The 18630-nt window shown below is 40.0% G+C and overlaps 1 protein-coding gene across 1 annotated transcript in view; it reads left to right on the top strand.

The window, feature by feature from the left end:
- The window catches only part of LOC126260717 (hemolymph lipopolysaccharide-binding protein-like), an 85921-nt gene extending 68556 nt beyond the window's left edge, over window positions 1-17365 (top strand). Inside the window, exons 4-5 of the mRNA XM_049958055.1 lie at window positions 13434-13608; window positions 17362-17365. Coding sequence (XP_049814012.1) covers window positions 13434-13608; window positions 17362-17365 — 179 coding nt within the window. The remainder of the gene's footprint in view (window positions 1-13433; window positions 13609-17361) is intronic.
- Window positions 17366-18630: the final 1265 nt, after the last annotated feature.

Here is an 18630-nt window from a genome sequence, read left to right as displayed (position 1 = left end):
CGTCTCCATGGGAGAATAGCAGCCTGCATTGCTGCGAAAGGTGGATATACACTGTACTAGTGCCGACATTGTGCATGCTCTGTTGCCTGTGTCTATGTGCTTGTGGTTCTGTCAGTGTGATCATGTGATTTATCTGACCCCAGGAATGTGTCAATAAAGTTTCCCCTTCCTGGGACAATGAATTCACGGTGTTCTTATTTCAATTTCCAGGAGTGTATTTGATGGACCTTAAGATAGGCAATATAACTTACACCATCCTTATCTGGGGCACATTCTCAATGACCTCATGAAGTCAAAAGAGTATTGCACTGGACAGTATGAATTTCAATGGAAAGAATTGTTCTTATCTCTCAAACGGAATCAAAGAACGAATTTCTTTTGTGATCTGAGGTAACAATCACTAAAGTTTATTAGGCATTGGTCAGTTGGCCTGATTAGTGGTGGTATATTAATAGTCAACCTTGACGCAGCCAGTTCGTGCTGTTATGGTGGAAGAAATTTCATCCCCACATTGGCCTGAATGGAGTAACTGAGATGGCGATGTAGGCGTCTTGATTACCAGATAGTATGACCAGCTTCAGGATTGAAAGTATTACAGAAGAGAGGTGTAAGACGCTGGACGGTGTGATGCCTCCGTCAGATGGTGAAGTTCCACTTCAGGCAGACTATGTGCTTCTGTCTCTACCATTACAGTGTTTTTAAATCACCACTTCTTCGAGTGTGTTAATCCCGTCCTCCATCTCTTGCTGTCTTGAACTAATTTTTTAATAGTTCCTATCTATTGCCACCCAACATCCTCGGTAATTCCTTTTGTATTTTCTAGTCTTTGATAGTTTCTACAATATTTCCTCTCTGCTACTTAACCGAGATATATATCTGGATGCAGCAGCAGAGTTCCACTTAATTTTCCTTCCTTACATTTACAGGAACTTCTCCAGTGCTGAGACGCATCAGATACTACTGGAGAATTTTTACCAAAGACAACTTCCTTGATCTGCACCAACTAAGCTGCAGTACCTCCGTCACTACTGTGTAATCTGTCGCCGTAGATGCGAAAAATTCTTCGTTTCTTTTTCTCCTGTTCCTTCCTCCTGCTTTACGTTAACCGACTCTGTGGTATCAACGTTCGATATCACACTTGTTAGGGGTTGCAGTTACCGACCGCGGTTCGTACTATTATAAATGGACCCGCGAGTCTCGCCTAGCGCCGCTAGCGCCGCGCCGCGGCAGGTAACAAGTACGAGGGCTATCCACAAAGTACATTACGTTTTGGAATAAAAAATAAATAATGTATTGGAAATTTTTTTATTATATACAGATGAAAGCCACACTTAAATACTACTTTTCTACATAGTTGCCATTTAAATTAAGGCACTTATAGTAGCAATGGACGAGCTTGGAAATTCCTTCGTCGTAAAATTCGGCTGCCTGCGCCTTCAACCACGTGGTTACCTCTTCTTGAAGCTGTGCGTCGTTATCAAAACGCTGCATAGCCAACCACTTCTTCATTTGCTGGGAATAAGTGGAAGTCGCTCGGTGCCAGGTCGGGACTGTACGGCGGATGAGGAAACAACTCCCACTTAAAAGATTCGAGAACTTCACGAGTGGCATTTGCCGTGTGGACCCTGGCGTTGTCGTGAATCAGCAAGATCTTTGAGCCCAACTTTCCCCTGCGCTTGTTTTGTATTGCTCTTCTTAGGTTGTGCAGAGTTTGGCAATACCTTTGAGAGTTTATTGTAGTGCCTCTTCCTAGGAAATCAACAAAAATCACACCTTTTCTGTCCTAAAAGACAGTCGCCATCACCTTCCTTGCCGACATTGTCTGCATGCATTTCTTGGGTTTTTGGGGGGAATTTGTGTGCCCCCACTGCATTGACTGCAATATTGTCTCGCAGTTCACATGCTTAACCCATGTTTCGTCACCAGTCACGATGCGATCGAGTAATGAGTCGCCATCTTGAAAGATTGTAACTCTTATTTGCTTTGCTGAATTGGGTAAGATTGTGACTTGAATTTGGTATGCTGAAATCGGGTGCTAATTAGACCATGAAAGCGGGTTACAAGCCGTTGAGCTGTCTGGGGAGAGGTTAACCGTGCGTTTACTGGGCCACTGTTTCACGACTGGGTAACTAGTCTAGGTTTACCACATTACCAATCAGACTATCATTGATTATAATCTTTTTACAGACATACAACAACCGGTAATATATCTATATAAAAGGAGAATTTAAATAAAAAGAAAGAAATCAGTTTATATTTGCAAATTTATTTTAGAGATTGTTCATTGAAATTTCAGCATATTATACGTGAGTTATACTTGAGCTGGTGCCTTATTTACGATTGTGAAACTGTGAAATTGGAATATTACGGAACACATAAAATATGGAGTCAAGATTGGGAGACTGGATACAACACTGCATTCATAAAACAACACACAAAGAACATTGAAACACATGCAACAGAAAGTTAACCACAACCAATAGATTCAAATTTTCAGTTAAAGAAATTATTTTCGTAGCACAATCCTGTCCGTCTTGTAATTACCCTTCACGTGGTCAACTTGGTTTACAGAAAGCGTATAACTCCGCAATAATTTTGATAATAAAAATAAATTAGATCAAAAAGCAAATTACAAAACAAAAACCTCGAACTGGTTACTAACGTCTTACTACTAACCTGATGGGTCAAACAGTTATATAAGCACGTGGTACTGGTCTCACAAAGTACACGCCACGTGGGTTGAACATAAAGAAAAGTTGGTATATTCAAAATCTTTTCAAGACGATACGTTATAATCACACAAGCATTTGCATTTAAGATTGATCTTACTTAGAGTTACTGATCAACACGTGGTTCCACTTTACTCACAAAGTAGTAACAAAGCAACTCCCGGAAAATAATATGAACCTCACACGAGAATTACACTACGCTGCAATTTAAGATAACCTTAGATATCTTAGAGCTAAACCCGAAATAAAATGATTAAATTCTCAGTTAAGCTGAACTTAACAAATCCATTGTCCTATGGACTTAACAGACACGCGCTTAGCCGGAGATCTTACCACTTCAGACGCTCGCTACCGCCAGACTGCTACTGCTGGACTGCCCTGCGCTACTACTGGACTCCAACTGCTTACTCTCCAGCTGCCAGACTCCCACTGAACTACCCAGCGTGCTCCCGAGAGTCGCTCACAAAGACCAACGGAAGGCGCCAGAGGGGCAGCTTCCTATACCAACATGACAGGGGACGGACCGGACCATACTAAGAATGGAAACCTCTCTGCTTTTAGGAAGCGTAGCTACCTGTTTCAACGTTGGTCCTACTGTTCTCTAGCAGACAGCCTTGTCTGCTACCCTCAAGCATGCAGCTACAAACACATTTGATCATTCATCCTCTCACACAGAAGGGAAGGGGGATGACAGTATCTTATCATATACAGTATATAACAGAAAGCGGATGTAGGTTCCGTATGAGACTGTGTGACATGAATTACATATAAGAATTACATATAAACTGTGCTTTAAAGTGTAGTAGTGTGAGAGATCGTTCATGTTTACGTGTAAAAGTAACACGTTCCACTACTCAGTCTCCTCCCAGATAGTCAGAAACGCCACAGTAAATTTAGAAGAGGAATTTATTCCTTAAAAGACAACAAATTTGAGAAATTAAACATGAAAGGAATCCAACAGAGACCTTTCATAACCCCAACGCTCCGGGAAAAGACTGTGCAGGGAATTTTCTGGCCATGCTAGGACATTCCCAAGCAGGCTTCTCACACCCTACTTAAACCAAAAGTGTAAAGAAAAGGCAAAAGGTCACCAGCTACTTGCTAAAACACAATAATTTCAAACATCTTTACAATCTACCAATTTTAAAGAAAAAAAATAAAAACACACAATCTGTGACACCTATTTAAAAGATCATGTAGACCTAAATCGGTCAGCAAGTAAAAACAATGGTTCCTGTGTCATTAATATGAAAACAATTTCTGGTTGTTACCCTTATGGAGTTCACCAGTATTTGCTCATTGCAAGAGCCAACTGATCACAGGCAAATTTATGACTGTTTATTAACAGGCAAAATTTATGAAAATAGCAAAGGTGCCACAGCAATTAAAAAAAGAACATCAAATAACATCAGTATCATAAAGTAGAACATTACAATGCACAATTCGCAAAAGCAAAAAAATCGACAAAAAAAAACCTGTTTTACTAAGTGGTTATCGCAAAAAAATTTCTATATCTTATAAAACTAATAATCTGTAGAATTAACGTAACTATGTGGCACTAATTTAATCACTCTACAATATTTCAGTTAGTTAGCAAACAAAGAGCACTGTGTCATTATACTGAAAGTACAATAATTGTGTGATTGTTACCCTTAAGGGGTTCCTCACAATAAATATGCCCCATGCAAAGGCTAATCGATCACAGCCCAATGAGAATGAATAGCAATCTGACTGATAAAGGAAGCAGTGCCACAGTAATGAATTTATGAAACAAAATATCACAAATCTAATACCTAACACAAGAACAAACATTGATCAATAAAACAGTACAATAGTCAACATCTAAAACAAAACACCAATAAATAAAACACCTGCAAAATACAATAGTCAAAGTTTAAAAAAATATAGAACACCTGCAAAATACAAGAGTCAGAGTTTAATAAACACCAATAAATCGAGTCCATGCAAAACACACGAGTCAAAGTTTCTGTGACAGAAACACACGTATATGCATTGAACTAAGAACCGTATAATCACTGTTCACTGATACACTCACTAGTTCCACTGTTCCGTGGCACAATATAAGGGGAGGGGGAGGGGGTTCGTCGCCGCAGCTGTCAGTAGGGATTTTTTGTCCATCTGTTGCGTGCGATCCCGCCGTCTCTGCCCTCTCATGAAGTTTCTCTTGTGTCACGTACATCTCGATTTTGTTCCATGTTTGTATTGTCAAATTCGTGCAGTATCCTCGATTGACATGCCAGGTTGATATTCCTGGGCAAGGATGACACTTCAATGGCTCTTCTTCGTGTCACCCTTAGCGACCAGAGAACATCTAACCATGAATTACTGTCGCTTGACAGTAGGCATCCGTCAGGAAATGTCGATAGGCGTCGTTGACGTCTGCAAGTTTCTTTGGACAGTACCTGTCAAAAGGCTCCACGCCCTTTGTGTTGTTACACCGCAGCCGTCTCGTCACGGTCGCGTGCGTGAGGTGCGTTGCCAGGAGATGGATTTCCGCGCGGTGGACCGCTCGCCCATCTCAGGTCATTCCCTTCAGCTAGGGTCGCGCGGGCGGCCGCCCATTAGCTGCAGGTATACGGGAAAGTGTTTGCGGCGTAGGGTCTTTTGTTGTCGGCCGCGCTCCCGAAGTGGCCTGGCTGACAGCGTGTCCCGCTGGGAAACCCGCCAGTTTACAACTACCTGGCTGCTCCCGCTGTCTCTTAAGAGTTTTGCCGGTTCGCTTTCACGTTCTCTACTGCATTCACAGAAATTTTTTTATCATCCTTATGTGATTACACAATGTCATACATAATATCACTTAGTATTGTCTTTCACACTTTTTAAGAACAAAGTTATATGAATCGACAATATAAAATTAAAAGTTAAATGACTTGACAATATAAAAAATAAAAGTGAAATGACTTTACAATGTAAAAATAAAAATTAAATGAATTGACAACATAATATTTAAATCCACATCACTAATGTGGTTCACTTACGTTTTAATAAATCAAATGCTACTAATTAATTCACTAAAATGAATAAGATTATGCCTTGTGCAAGTATAGGTCAGGACAGCATAGGGTTCACATGTTATTTACACACACACACATGCACACCTGTTGTCTATTCTACAAACTAACTACCCATAAACATGCATTACTCAAAATTCTACTTCTATCCACTACTAATTAATCCCACAAGCCACTTCAATGCTACTTCAACAAAGTGTTTACACCACTACAGAAATGTTCTTATTCGCCCTCTTCTTGACGCTCGCGGCATACGTCTTGTCACATGATAAATGGAGAACTTTCCTTAAACATACACAGTAAAAAGAACATTGAAACACATGCAACAGAAAGTTAACCACAACCAATAGATTCAAATTTTCAGTTAAAGAAATTATTTTCGTAGCACAATCCTGTCCGTCTTGTAATTACCCTTCACGTGGTCAACTTGGTTTACAGAAAGCGTATAACTCCGCAATAATTTTGATAATAAAAATAAATTAGATCAAAAAGCAAATTACAAAACAAAAACCTCGAACTGGTTACTAACGTCTTACTACTAACCTGATGGGTCAAACAGTTATATAAGCACGTGGTACTGGTCTCACAAAGTACACGCCACGTGGGTTGAACATAAAGAAAAGTTGGTATATTCAAAATCTTTTCAAGACGATACGTTATAATCACACAAGCATTTGCATTTAAGATTGATCTTACTTAGAGTTACTGATCAACACGTGGTTCCACTTTACTCACAAAGTAGTAACAAAGCAACTCCCGGAAAATAATATGAACCTCACACGAGAATTACACTACGCTGCAATTTAAGATAACCTTAGATATCTTAGAGCTAAACCCGAAATAAAATGATTAAATTCTCAGTTAAGCTGAACTTAACAAATCCATTGTCCTATGGACTTAACAGACACGCGCTTAGCCGGAGATCTTACCACTTCAGACGCTCGCTACCGCCAGACTGCTACTGCTGGACTGCCCTGCGCTACTACTGGACTCCAACTGCTTACTCTCCAGCTGCCAGACTCCCACTGAACTACCCAGCGTGCTCCCGAGAGTCGCTCACAAAGACCAACGGAAGGCGCCAGAGGGGCAGCTTCCTATACCAACATGACAGGGGACGGACCGGACCATACTAAGAATGGAAACCTCTCTGCTTTTAGGAAGCGTAGCTACCTGTTTCAACGTTGGTCCTACTGTTCTCTAGCAGACAGCCTTGTCTGCTACCCTCAAGCATGCAGCTACAAACACATTTGATCATTCATCCTCTCACACAGAAGGGAAGGGGGATGACAGTATCTTATCATATACAGTATATAACAGAAAGCGGATGTAGGTTCCGTATGAGACTGTGTGACATGAATTACATATAAGAATTACATATAAACTGTGCTTTAAAGTGTAGTAGTGTGAGAGATCGTTCATGTTTACGTGTAAAAGTAACACGTTCCACTACTCAGTCTCCTCCCAGATAGTCAGAAACGCCACAGTAAATTTAGAAGAGGAATTTATTCCTTAAAAGACAACAAATTTGAGAAATTAAACATGAAAGGAATCCAACAGAGACCTTTCAATCTTTCTCGTAAGCGTCCAAAAACGTTAAGGCTGCAGCCATTCGCTGATTTTTGTGAATCTCTGTTAAGATTTTTGGTATCCATCTTGCACAAAACTTGTGGTAACCAAGCTTTTCGGTAATGATTTCGTGCAACAAACTTCGTGAAATTTGTGGAAAACTCATAGAGAGTTCCGTTATTGTGAAATTACGGTTTTCACGGACTGCGGCATCGATTTTTTCGACAAGTTCGGCAGTCACTATGCTGGGTCTTCCACTTCGCTCTTCGTCGTGAACGTTAGTTCGGCCATTTTTAAATTTTATGACCCATTGACGCACTCCACCTTCAGTGATTATGTTGTCCCCATACACTTCACAAAGCTGCCGATAGATTTCTATCGGTGTACAGTTTTTTGCAGTCAGAAACCTTATTACAGCATGCACTTCACACTTCGCGGCATTTTCAATTAACACTGACATTTCAAACTGTCACAATAACTCAACGGAGTACAGCACGAACCTCTCACTAGCACGGCAGGATGCCGACTGAGCGGCGGAATGCCATGACACCAAGATGGCCGCGCTAGCCCCGCCCCTAACGGACACAAACGAAAACGTAATGTACTTTGTGGATAGCTCTCGTATCTTTCGAGCTCTCGTGCACTCTTGTTCGGAACGACAAGTAGGAAAGTAGTATAGCCTTCAGCTGACAGAAAGCAACCTCTAACAAGGCGCTTAGTTAAAGTATGGCCTAAGTGATTCCTCTATAGCTCTCTGTTTGTAGTTATATTACTCCTGACCATGAAGACTCCTGTACCACCAGTTAAGTACAATATGTTATTTTTTTACCAACGACTTCTAATTATTTTAGACATTGAAGACCCAGACCATGCAGCCAGCTCCTTGTCGACTTCACTGACAAACCTGCTGTATATGTAAAGAAGAGATTTGTATGTTTCTATTTAGCACTGGCCACCAGTCATTCACATTGGCGACGATTCGTTCGTTGTCATCATAGCAAACTCAGTTTCGCCTGTGTATATAATCACTTTCGTTTTAACTTTTTTTTATTCTCCACCCACATTCTACTCTAACGATGCCGTCATTTCAACTCACAGCCCTACTTTACTTTATCCAGGAGGCTGTTCCGCTTGCGATTGTATTACTCTTCTCCGTTTTCTTTTACTGTCTTCATTGCAATTTCGACATGTAAGTTAAGCAATAGTCGTATCTTACATACTTTTCAGTACAATAGGACGCGAATACTGCGAACTGTGAATGAAGGGCAACAGACGATCCATTATTCCTAGATTTCTGGGAAGTGTTTGACAGTGCCTCATCGCAGACTCTTAACGAACGTCGAACAAACTAAATAGGTGCTCAGATGTATCCGTGGCTTCAAGACTTCTTAACTAATAGATCTCAGCGCGTCGTCCTGGACGGCGAGTGATCATCGGCGACAAGTGTATCACCAGGAGTGCCCCAGGGAAGTGTGATAGGACCGCTCTTCTTCTATGTACAGGATGTTTCCGCAAGAGCGTGCAAAAATGTAAGATGTAGAATGCTCCACTGAACAATCTGAAGTGGGGAGCCTGGGTTCAGAGAAGCCAACTTAAGGAGATATGGAAGTAAACTTGTCTACTGCTTTGTCTAGCATTAGTGTTTTGTCTACCACTTTGTCTAGCATTAGTGTTTTCCAGCTTATTTACGACTAACATGCGTGTAAGTTTACACACACTTTGCTGTTTATTTACATGTACTTTCTTTATTTCCTGCAAGGAAACAAGGAGGGCGAGTCTGATTACTGGGAAGTCATTATGCAGTTTTTTTTTACTTATCTATAAGGTGTCTCTGTCCTGCCTGAGATGTTGGAGAACGTACCCTTGGCTGCTCGTGAGGGGATATGGATACAACATGACGGTGCATCGCCTCACTTCAGTTTTGATGTCTGCAACCATCCTAACGCTGTATTTCCTGGTCGCTGGATTGTTAGTCAGCTAGTTAGTTGGTTGCATGTTCCACTGATCAGTCGCACGGTACGGTAGCCGTTATGATGTAGGACGTGTCAAGTGCACAAGTAATGCACATATGAAACAAGATTTTTTAATATTTATATGTTACAATACAGAGTTAAAGATTAATATTTCTATTATTTACCCCATTACCTTAAATTACACAAAATGCATATACTATATCTATAGATTTATTTATTTCTATTGAAGAATTCATCTACAGTATAGAAGGAGTTGTCAAGGAGATATGATTTAAATATATTTTTGAACCTATTACTGCTGTCTGTCAGACATTTTATTTCATCTGGTAATTTGTCGAAAATTTTTATAGCAGCATATTTTACCCCTTTTCTGTGCCAAAGATAGATTGAGTAAAGGATAGTGTAAGTCTTTCTTTTTCCTGTTATTATAATCATGAAAGTCACTATTGTTTTTAAACTGGTCATGTTGTTGAGAACAAGTTTCATTAGTGAGTAAATATACTGTGAGGCTGTTGTAACAATTCCCAATCTTTTAAAAATATGCCTACAAGATGTGCGACTATGAGAGCCACACATTATTCTAACCACTTTCTTTTGAGCAGTTAATAATACTTTTTGTCTAAATTTTGAGTTACCCCATGTATTATTCCGTATGACATCAGAGAGTGAAAGTATGCAAAGTATGTTAGCTTACTAATTTCTATATCCTCAAAATTGGCAATTATTCTGATTGCAAAATTTGCTGAACCTAGTCGCTTTAGAAGATCCAAAATATGAATTTTCCAATTAAGATTCTCATCTATATGTACACCCAAAAACTTAGTATGCTCTACACTGGCTACTGGCTTCTGCTGATGTGCTATATTTATTGAAGGAACTGTACCTTTTGCAGCAAAAAATTGGATTTACTGTCTTTTTTCAAAGTTTGCAGAAAACCAATTAATGACTTTTCGAAAGACGTCATTTGTATCATTTTCAATTGGAGTTTCTTTTACTGCGTTAATAATGATGCTTGTATCATCAGCAAACAGTGTCAGTTCAGCTTGCTGTTTCAGATAGGAAGGGAGGTCGTTCACATATATCAAGAACAGAAGGGGATCCATGATTGAACCCTGTGGAACACCTAATGCAATTTCATTCCAGTTAGATGAAGTGGCAAACTTATTTAAATCACTTAACCCATATAAGGAAACGTTTTGCTTCCTGTTCTGTAGGTATGACTTAAAGCACTCATATGCTATTCCATTTATACCATAGAATTATAATTTCTGTAACATAATGTCATGGTTCACACAATCAAATGCTTTGGACAAGTCACAGAAAATTCCTATTGGTGACATTTTACTGTTGGGAGGGGAGGTCCCATTCCATGGCCTGCGAGGTCACCTGACCTGAATCCCCTTAATTATTTCCTATGAGGATATCTAAAGTCACTTGTGTATGAGACTGCAGTGGATACGGAGATGGAATTAGTTGCCAGAATTGCAACCACCTTGATGTAATTTGAAACTCACCAGGGATATGCATCAGACACTTGTTTGCCGATGTCATTTTTGCATTAAGGTTGTTGGCCATCAGTTTCAGCACATTTTGTAAGACACAGTATACATAGTACACTCATTGTATCAATGATGGTATCTTCAGTTAACTGTAACTAAAGTAAATTGAAAAGTACACAGTAATGTGATTTTATTCCTGTTATCTCCTGAAGCTGGCTTCTCCGACCCCAGGTACCCTACTTCAAATTGTTCAGTGGAGCATCCTCTATATCCTGCTAAATTTTTGCACGCTCTTACGGAAACACCCTGTGTACGAATAAACATAAGATCTGGCCGATAGGGGGGAGCAGCAGTCTGCGATTGTTAGCTGATGCGGCTACAGAGTACAAGAAAGTTGACTGAATGTAGGAGGGTATGAGACGACTTAAACAGAATTTATATTTGGTATGGTGTATGACAGCTTCCTCTAAATATATAGCAGTGTAAGTTAATGCAGATAAGTAGGAAAAACAAATACAGTACAATACAGTATTAGTGGTGTACTGCTTGATATAGACACGTCAGTTAAATATCTACGCGGTCCGTTGCAAAATCATAGGAAATGGAATGTGCACTGAACACTAGTTCGATCCATTCATGAGTACTGCTCGAACAAATGGAACTCTATCGGGTCAAATTAAAGGAAGACATCGAGGCAATTTAGAGGTGTGATGCTAGATTTGTTACTCGGAGGTTCTATCAGCAGAGGAGTTTTACAGAGCTCCTTCGTGAACTCATATGGGAATCATCTTTCTCCTGACGCGACGTCCACTACTATTACTCATCATCAATGACTGTAGAAGTTATTTATTTCTAAAAAGGAATATACAAACCGGTTTCAGAACATTTATTCCATCTTCAGGTGCATATTAAAATGTGAGTCCCCAAAGGATGCGTAACTCAGGTTAAAATGCATTCCTTATGGGTTAACATTTTAATATGCACCTGAAGATGGGATACAAGTTCTGAAACCACGTTGCCCTTTTCTTTTTAGAAATAAATTAATTTTACACCTGTAGCAGATTTCATCATTCAAATGACAATCCCTGGTGGGAAGACGACATTCTTTTCGCGATATGCTCTTGTGAAAATTTAGACAACCGGCGTTTGCGGCTGACTGCAGAACGATTCTACTACCGGCAACGTACATTTGACATAAGGACCGCGAAGACAAGATAAGACAAATTAGGGCCCCTACAGCAGCATATAATCGCTTTTCCCTTGCTGCATTTGCAAAGGGAAAGGAATGACTAGTAGTGGTACAAGGTACATGTGGCAGCTTGTGGAGTATGCATGTCGACGTAGATTTAGACAAGTAAAAAACGTCTACAAGTGAGACTTATCCCCAGGTTCCATAGTTTAAACCCCCTAAATTCTCTATAACTGAAACTGTTCATGTATCAAAGAGTTTGGGCACGTTGGAAGTATCATTATTTGTATGAACGTTGGTCATAAAGTTTTAAATATCATATCGAAACTAAAATGTACGTAATGAATCTTTTGTATATGTGTGGGTGCATGTGTGCATACTCGGTACCCATTAAAATACCCACGTCAGAGTACTGTTGTACGCCGCTAGAGGTTTAAAGACGGAACGGCGCATCCAACATTCACTTTATCAGTTAAAACCTTGCGACTAGCCCCCTTGCGCACCCCGCTTTACCAGTGGGATGTATCACTTCATTTAGGTTCCTCTATCGGAGTGCTAAGGTATTGCAGCACGAGACCCATAATGCTTACCGGGACTGCAGATATGTACCAACAAACAAGGGAAATATTAATTATGTAATTTATACAGGGTGGGTCAGGAGGTAAGGTACATTCTGTGAAGGGTAATAGTATTAGCGATTCTGAACGAAACATTTTATATGGACATAAGCTCTGTTCCGATTGGTTTCTGATATCGAACACATTCAGTATCACATTTACACGTTTTCCATATATAACTCGTAAACCTCACCCTCCAACGAAAACGTGTCGCAGTGCAGAGTTAAACTACGTTAAATTTCCTACAAAGAAAGGTCCTATCCATTTTTTCTCTAGGACTAATAGTTTGCGCGAAGAGTTCGCGGAATATTTAAAATCTCGCTCGACGCGCATGCGCTTTGGTAGTTTTTGAAGCCCAGTTTTCGGTAGTTCCCCGCCTTGATAGACCACAAGTGCCATGCATCAAACTGTTCGCCTCGCCTTCCTCTAAACTGTTGTGGTACGTTGTAAACAATGACAGTGTTTGAATAACGTAGAAAATAAATAAAAATAGGCTACATTGAATAAACTCTATCTAGGAAACCATTCGGAATAGGGCACGTGTCCATATGAAGTTTTTTGTCCAGAATCATTTATACTGTTGCCCTTCAAAGCATGTACCTTTCCTCCTTACTCATACTGTATTTTTTCGAGATAATAATCAAAACTTTACGACTATCCTAGTGGCGCAGAAGAGTTAGCAGACTGAACATGTTCCTCAGAGATAAACAGCTTTCAAAGTATCACACCGAACGGAATACCTTAGTTCTTTTCGCTTGTTTGTACAACTTAGAATAAAGTTCGTGCAATGTGAATTACATCCTATCCTATGTCTCCCTGCAAATCTAGGTGAACCTCTGTACACGCTGGATTACTCTCGCTGGTGGTCGAAGGGTCCGGACAACGTGGGCCAGAATTTCATGGGAAATCCAGGAGAAGACTGTGGGGCCATTCACAGGGACGGCGGACTCAATGATCTCCCGTGTGGCCAGAAAAATGCATTCTTCTGCGAAGTGGAAACCAGGTACTGCGTACATTTTGTCAATGAATCATATAAATAAGATTTTTACTGTCTTCAGAATTTACATTAGTCAGTTTTCGGTTATACTAGCCTCTGCCTCTTGACGTCATTATGACGTACTGATTGACTGAGCATGGTACTTCTGCCTGCAGTACTAACAACGTGCTAGACGAATTACACGTACCTTTCTGTGTGGTTTCTAAAGAGTGTTGTCGATTTCAGTGACATGTTCTATAATCATAAATGAGTAATTATTTCTAGGAATTCGACTGTTTAGTTTCCCTTGTAGCTTGCATACCCGAAAAAAGTTTTACTTACACTGGAAGGAGATTTCAAACACCAAAACGTCGATGTAAAAATTCATACGACATTCCTGTGTTTTGATTTATTGATGACACAAAACCATGCTTCCCTGTATTCACAGGGTCATATCCTTTGGCAAATCCGAATAAGCATTGTAAATAAAGTCCTTATGCACGACACCTGCAAGAGGTTTTAGGAGAGCTGTCTAGATCTACCAGACAGACACCTAAAGTTCTGTAACTACTGTTGGTGTCCAGGTTGAATCGTACCGTGACGCCTTTCGTCAGCTCACTAATAATGGTTGTAATAATCCGCTATTCCATCTGTTCTAATCGTTCACTCATCTGTAAAAAAAAGACCGAAGATATTTTCGTTAGTGAGAACCGAAAGACTTTCTGACGCATATTACATGGACTTTCTACTTGTTTTGGTGCGACTATTATAGATCTAAATTTTGAAAAAAGTATTCATCATATACAATGTACTTTAGATAACGTAACTTAAAAGAAAAGAACGAAGACCAGTGCTTTTTTTCTAAAAAAAAAAAAAACAGTTTGAGGGTACTCCGACATTGGATATAATGCAGCGAAAATCATTTATAACTGAAGCATGGGATACCACCCGACTGCTTTTAGCCATGACGTCATCAACATGTCGAACTAAAAAAATGGTATCAGACTCTTCAGTTGACTTTACAGCAGGCGATACCGGGTATCGAACACTTCAGTTTACATCACCTCAAATTAAGCATGCGATTTGAGCGTACGCTTATCCGTTTAGTACTACCATCGCCCGCTATTAGCGGGCGAAGGCACTACATGCTGGTCGAACTGGCTGCCAGCGATTCAGTTGTCGAGAACGGTTGCCGCAGCTTCGAAATGCTTGAAACAGTCAATGACAAAAACTGCACTGGTATCGTTCGTATTGCAATTACCAACACGAAAAAATGAAATAAAAAATTTACGTCCGTGAAATAAATCTTTGGCACTCTTCGAAGTTCTCAACATCGTAAAAAAATTACTTTGTCGATGAAAAAGTTTAGGGGTACGCATCCCCCAGCGTTCCCCCAGAAAAACAGCACTGACGAAGACTATACTAGTTCGTAAGAATTGTCTAAAATGGAAAAATGAATTCTCTGACTAAACTGAAGAAGGATCTTCGTGATATGTTTGCAAAAAGTTATATACAGGGTGAGTCACCTAACATTACCGCTGGATATACGTATTTCGTAAACCACATCAAATACTGACGAATCGATTCCACAGACCGAACGTTAGGAGAGGGGCTAGTGCAATTGGTTAATACAAACCATAAAAAAATGCACGGAAGTATGTTTTTTAACACAAACCTACGTTTTTTTAAATGGAACCCCGTTAGTTTTGTTAGCAAATGTGAACATATAAACAAATACGTAATCAGTGCCGTTTGTTGCATTGTAAAATGTTAATTACATCCGGAAATATTGTAACCTAAAGTTGACGCTTGAGTACCACTCCTCCGCTGTTCGATCGTGTGTATCGGAGAGCACCGAATTACGTAGGGATCCAAAGAGAACGGTGATGGACCTTAGGTACAGAAGAGACTGGAACAGCACATTACGTCCACATGCTAACACCTTTTTATTGGTATTTTTCACTGACGCACATGTACATTTCCATGAGAGGTGAGGTACACGTTCGACGGGCGTTTCGTAGGACTTGGAGGACGCATAAATTGGCCAGCCCGTTCTTCTGATCTTACACCTCTGGACTTCTTTCTGTGGGGTACGTTAAAGGAGAATGTGTACCGTGATGTGCCTACAACCCCAGAAGATATGAAACAACGTATTGTGGCAGCCTGCGGCGACATTACACAAGATGTACTGCGGCGTGTACGACATTCATTACGCCAGAGATTGCAATTGTGTGCAGCAAATGATGGCCACCACATTGAACATCTATAGGCCTGACATTTCGGGACACACTCTATTCCACTCCATAATTGAAAACGGAAACCACGTGTGTACGTGTACATCACCCCTCATGGTAATGTACATGTGCGTCAGTGAAAAAGACCAATAAGAAGGTGTTAGCATGTGGACGTAATGTGCTGTTCCAGTCTCTTCTGTACCTAAGGTCCATCACCGTTCCCTTTGGATCCCTACGTAATTCGGTGCTCTCCGATACACACGATCGAACAGCGGAGGAGTGGTACTCAAGCGTCAACTTTAGGTTACAATATCTCCGGATGTAATTAACATTTTACAATGCAACAAACGGCACTGATTACGTATTTGTTTATATGTTCACATGTGCTAACAAAACTAACGGGGTTCCATTTAAAAAAACGTAGGTTTGCGTTAAAAAACATACTTCCGTGCATTTTTTTATGGTTTGTATTAACCAATTACACTAGCCCCTCTCCTCACGTTCGGTCTGTGGAATCGATTCGTCAGTATTTGATGCGGTTTACGAAATATATCCAGCGGTAATGTTAGGTGACTCACCCTGTATATTAGTTCAACTTTATGTTATTGAACCAGGATTGGTTTCCAACATTTCCTGTTATCCAGACGGGACATTTAGAGAGATGTGCCGTGCCTACAGTTACTTGGTGAAGGGGTAAATTAAGTTACACATATGTAAAAAATCTATCTTTTCATGGTTATATGTCCAAGCGCTATAGTTTTTGCAAATGGTTATTTTTAACGACTCAGTTGCTGCTCAGCAACTGATGGCCTGGCTGTATTGAAAACGAGTCCCAAGATCTTTGCTAAAAGGGAGTACGTGTCAGGTAAATTGGACATAATTTTTTTTCTGTAATTTAACAGTAAGATCTAACATTGCTAAAAATATGAGTTTGCTTACGATACCCTGTGTAAATAAGACATAGGAGCGTCAACTATATCCAAAGCGCGTAGCAGCTGCATAAAATTACGATAACTGGATATTCTGTATTACAATAAGAAGATGAAAAGGAAATTTTTTGAATCAGTCATTGCTACAAAAATATAGTGCAGTTCATCGCTGTGCATGGCTCATGCCATCCCAAGAAAAATCTTATATAATTTCGTTCAAAACATAAAGAGTTCGCGTTTTTGCGACAGCTCAGTGTGCAGTTTGAGCGGGAGGTTCATTAGTCGTATTCGTATGTTATAGTTTTTGCCTTAACGGCACTACAGCAGAGGATATAAGTTCTATGTTGATGAGATGGCAACAGGCATTCGGTATATGTAGCAGACATGTTAAACCACAGGGCACTATTTTGAGTCTTTTGTTTTTCTTCTGATCTTCATAAATGATTTACTTTCAATGGGGTCCACAGCCGAAAGAAATTGTCTGAATGGCAGTAGCCTGCAGCGTTGGTTGTCGCTACTTGGATTAAAATATACTCTAATTTTAAATTATTATATCTCATTTGTTAGACATCAATATTGCCTGTTACCTGCTTCATTTTTGTTTTTCTTCTTTCAAGGTAGTAGGAGTAATCCACTAAATTACAGGCATATATCGTTAACGTTGATATGCAGCAGGATTTTAGAAAGTATATTGTGTTCGAACATTATGAATTACCTCGAAGAAAATGGTCTATTGACACACATTCAACATGGGTGTAGAAAACATCGTTCCTGTGAAACACAACTACCTCTTTATTCACATAAAGTGTTGAGTGCTATTGACAAGGGATTTCAGATCTATTCTGTATTTCTGGATTTCCGGAAGGCGTTTGACACTGTACCACACAAGCGGCTCGTAGTCAAATTGCGTGCTTATGGAATATCGTCTCAGTTGTGTGACTGGATTTGTAATTACCTGTCAGAGAGGTCACAGTTCGCAGTAATCGACGGAAAGTCATCGAGTAAAACAGAAATGAAATTTCTGGCGTTCCCCATGGTAGTGTTATCGGCCCTTTGCTGTTCCTTATCTATATAAACGATTTTGGAGACAATCTGAGCAGCCGTCTTCGGTTGTTTGCAGATGACGCTGTCGTTTGTCGACTAATAAAGTCCAAACAAACTGCAAAACGATTTATAAAAGATATCTGAATGGTGCGATAAGTGGCAGTCGACCCTAAATAACGGTAAGTGTGAGGTCATCCACAAGAGTGCTAAAAGGAACTCGTTATACTTCGGTTACACGATAAATCAGTCTAATCTAAAAGCCGTAAATTCAACTAAATACCTAGGTATTACAATAACGAACAACTTAAATTGGAAGGAACACAGAAAATGTTATGGGGAAGTCTAATCAAAGACTGCGTTTTAATGGCAGGACACTTGGAAAATGTAACAGACCTACTAAGGCGACTACACTACACTTGTCCGGCCTCTTTTAGAATACTGCTGCGCGATGTGGGATCCTTACCAGATAGGACTGACGGAGTACATCGAAAAAGTTAAAAGAAAGGCCGCACGTTTTGTATTATCGTGAAATATGGGAGAGAGTGTCACAGAAATGATACAGGATTTTGGATGGACATCATTAAAAGAAAGGCGTTTTTCGTTGCGACGGAATTTTCTCACGAAATTCCAATCACCAACTTTCTCCTCCGAATGCGAAAATATTTTTTCTGACACCGACCTACATAGGGAGGAACAATCACCAAGATAAAATAAGGGAAATCAGAGCTCGTACGGAAAGATATAGGTGTTCTTTCTTTCCGCGCGCTATACGAGATTGGAATAATAGAGAATTTTGAAGGTGGTTCGATGAACCCTCTGCCAGGCACTTAAATGTGATTTGC

The sequence above is a fragment of the Schistocerca nitens genome, chromosome 5 (assembly GCF_023898315.1).
Source record: "Schistocerca nitens isolate TAMUIC-IGC-003100 chromosome 5, iqSchNite1.1, whole genome shotgun sequence".
NCBI classification, from domain to species: domain Eukaryota; kingdom Metazoa; phylum Arthropoda; class Insecta; order Orthoptera; family Acrididae; genus Schistocerca; species Schistocerca nitens.
The sequence above is the reverse complement of the archived record's forward strand: the minus strand, read 5'-3'. Positions and strand labels throughout refer to the sequence as shown.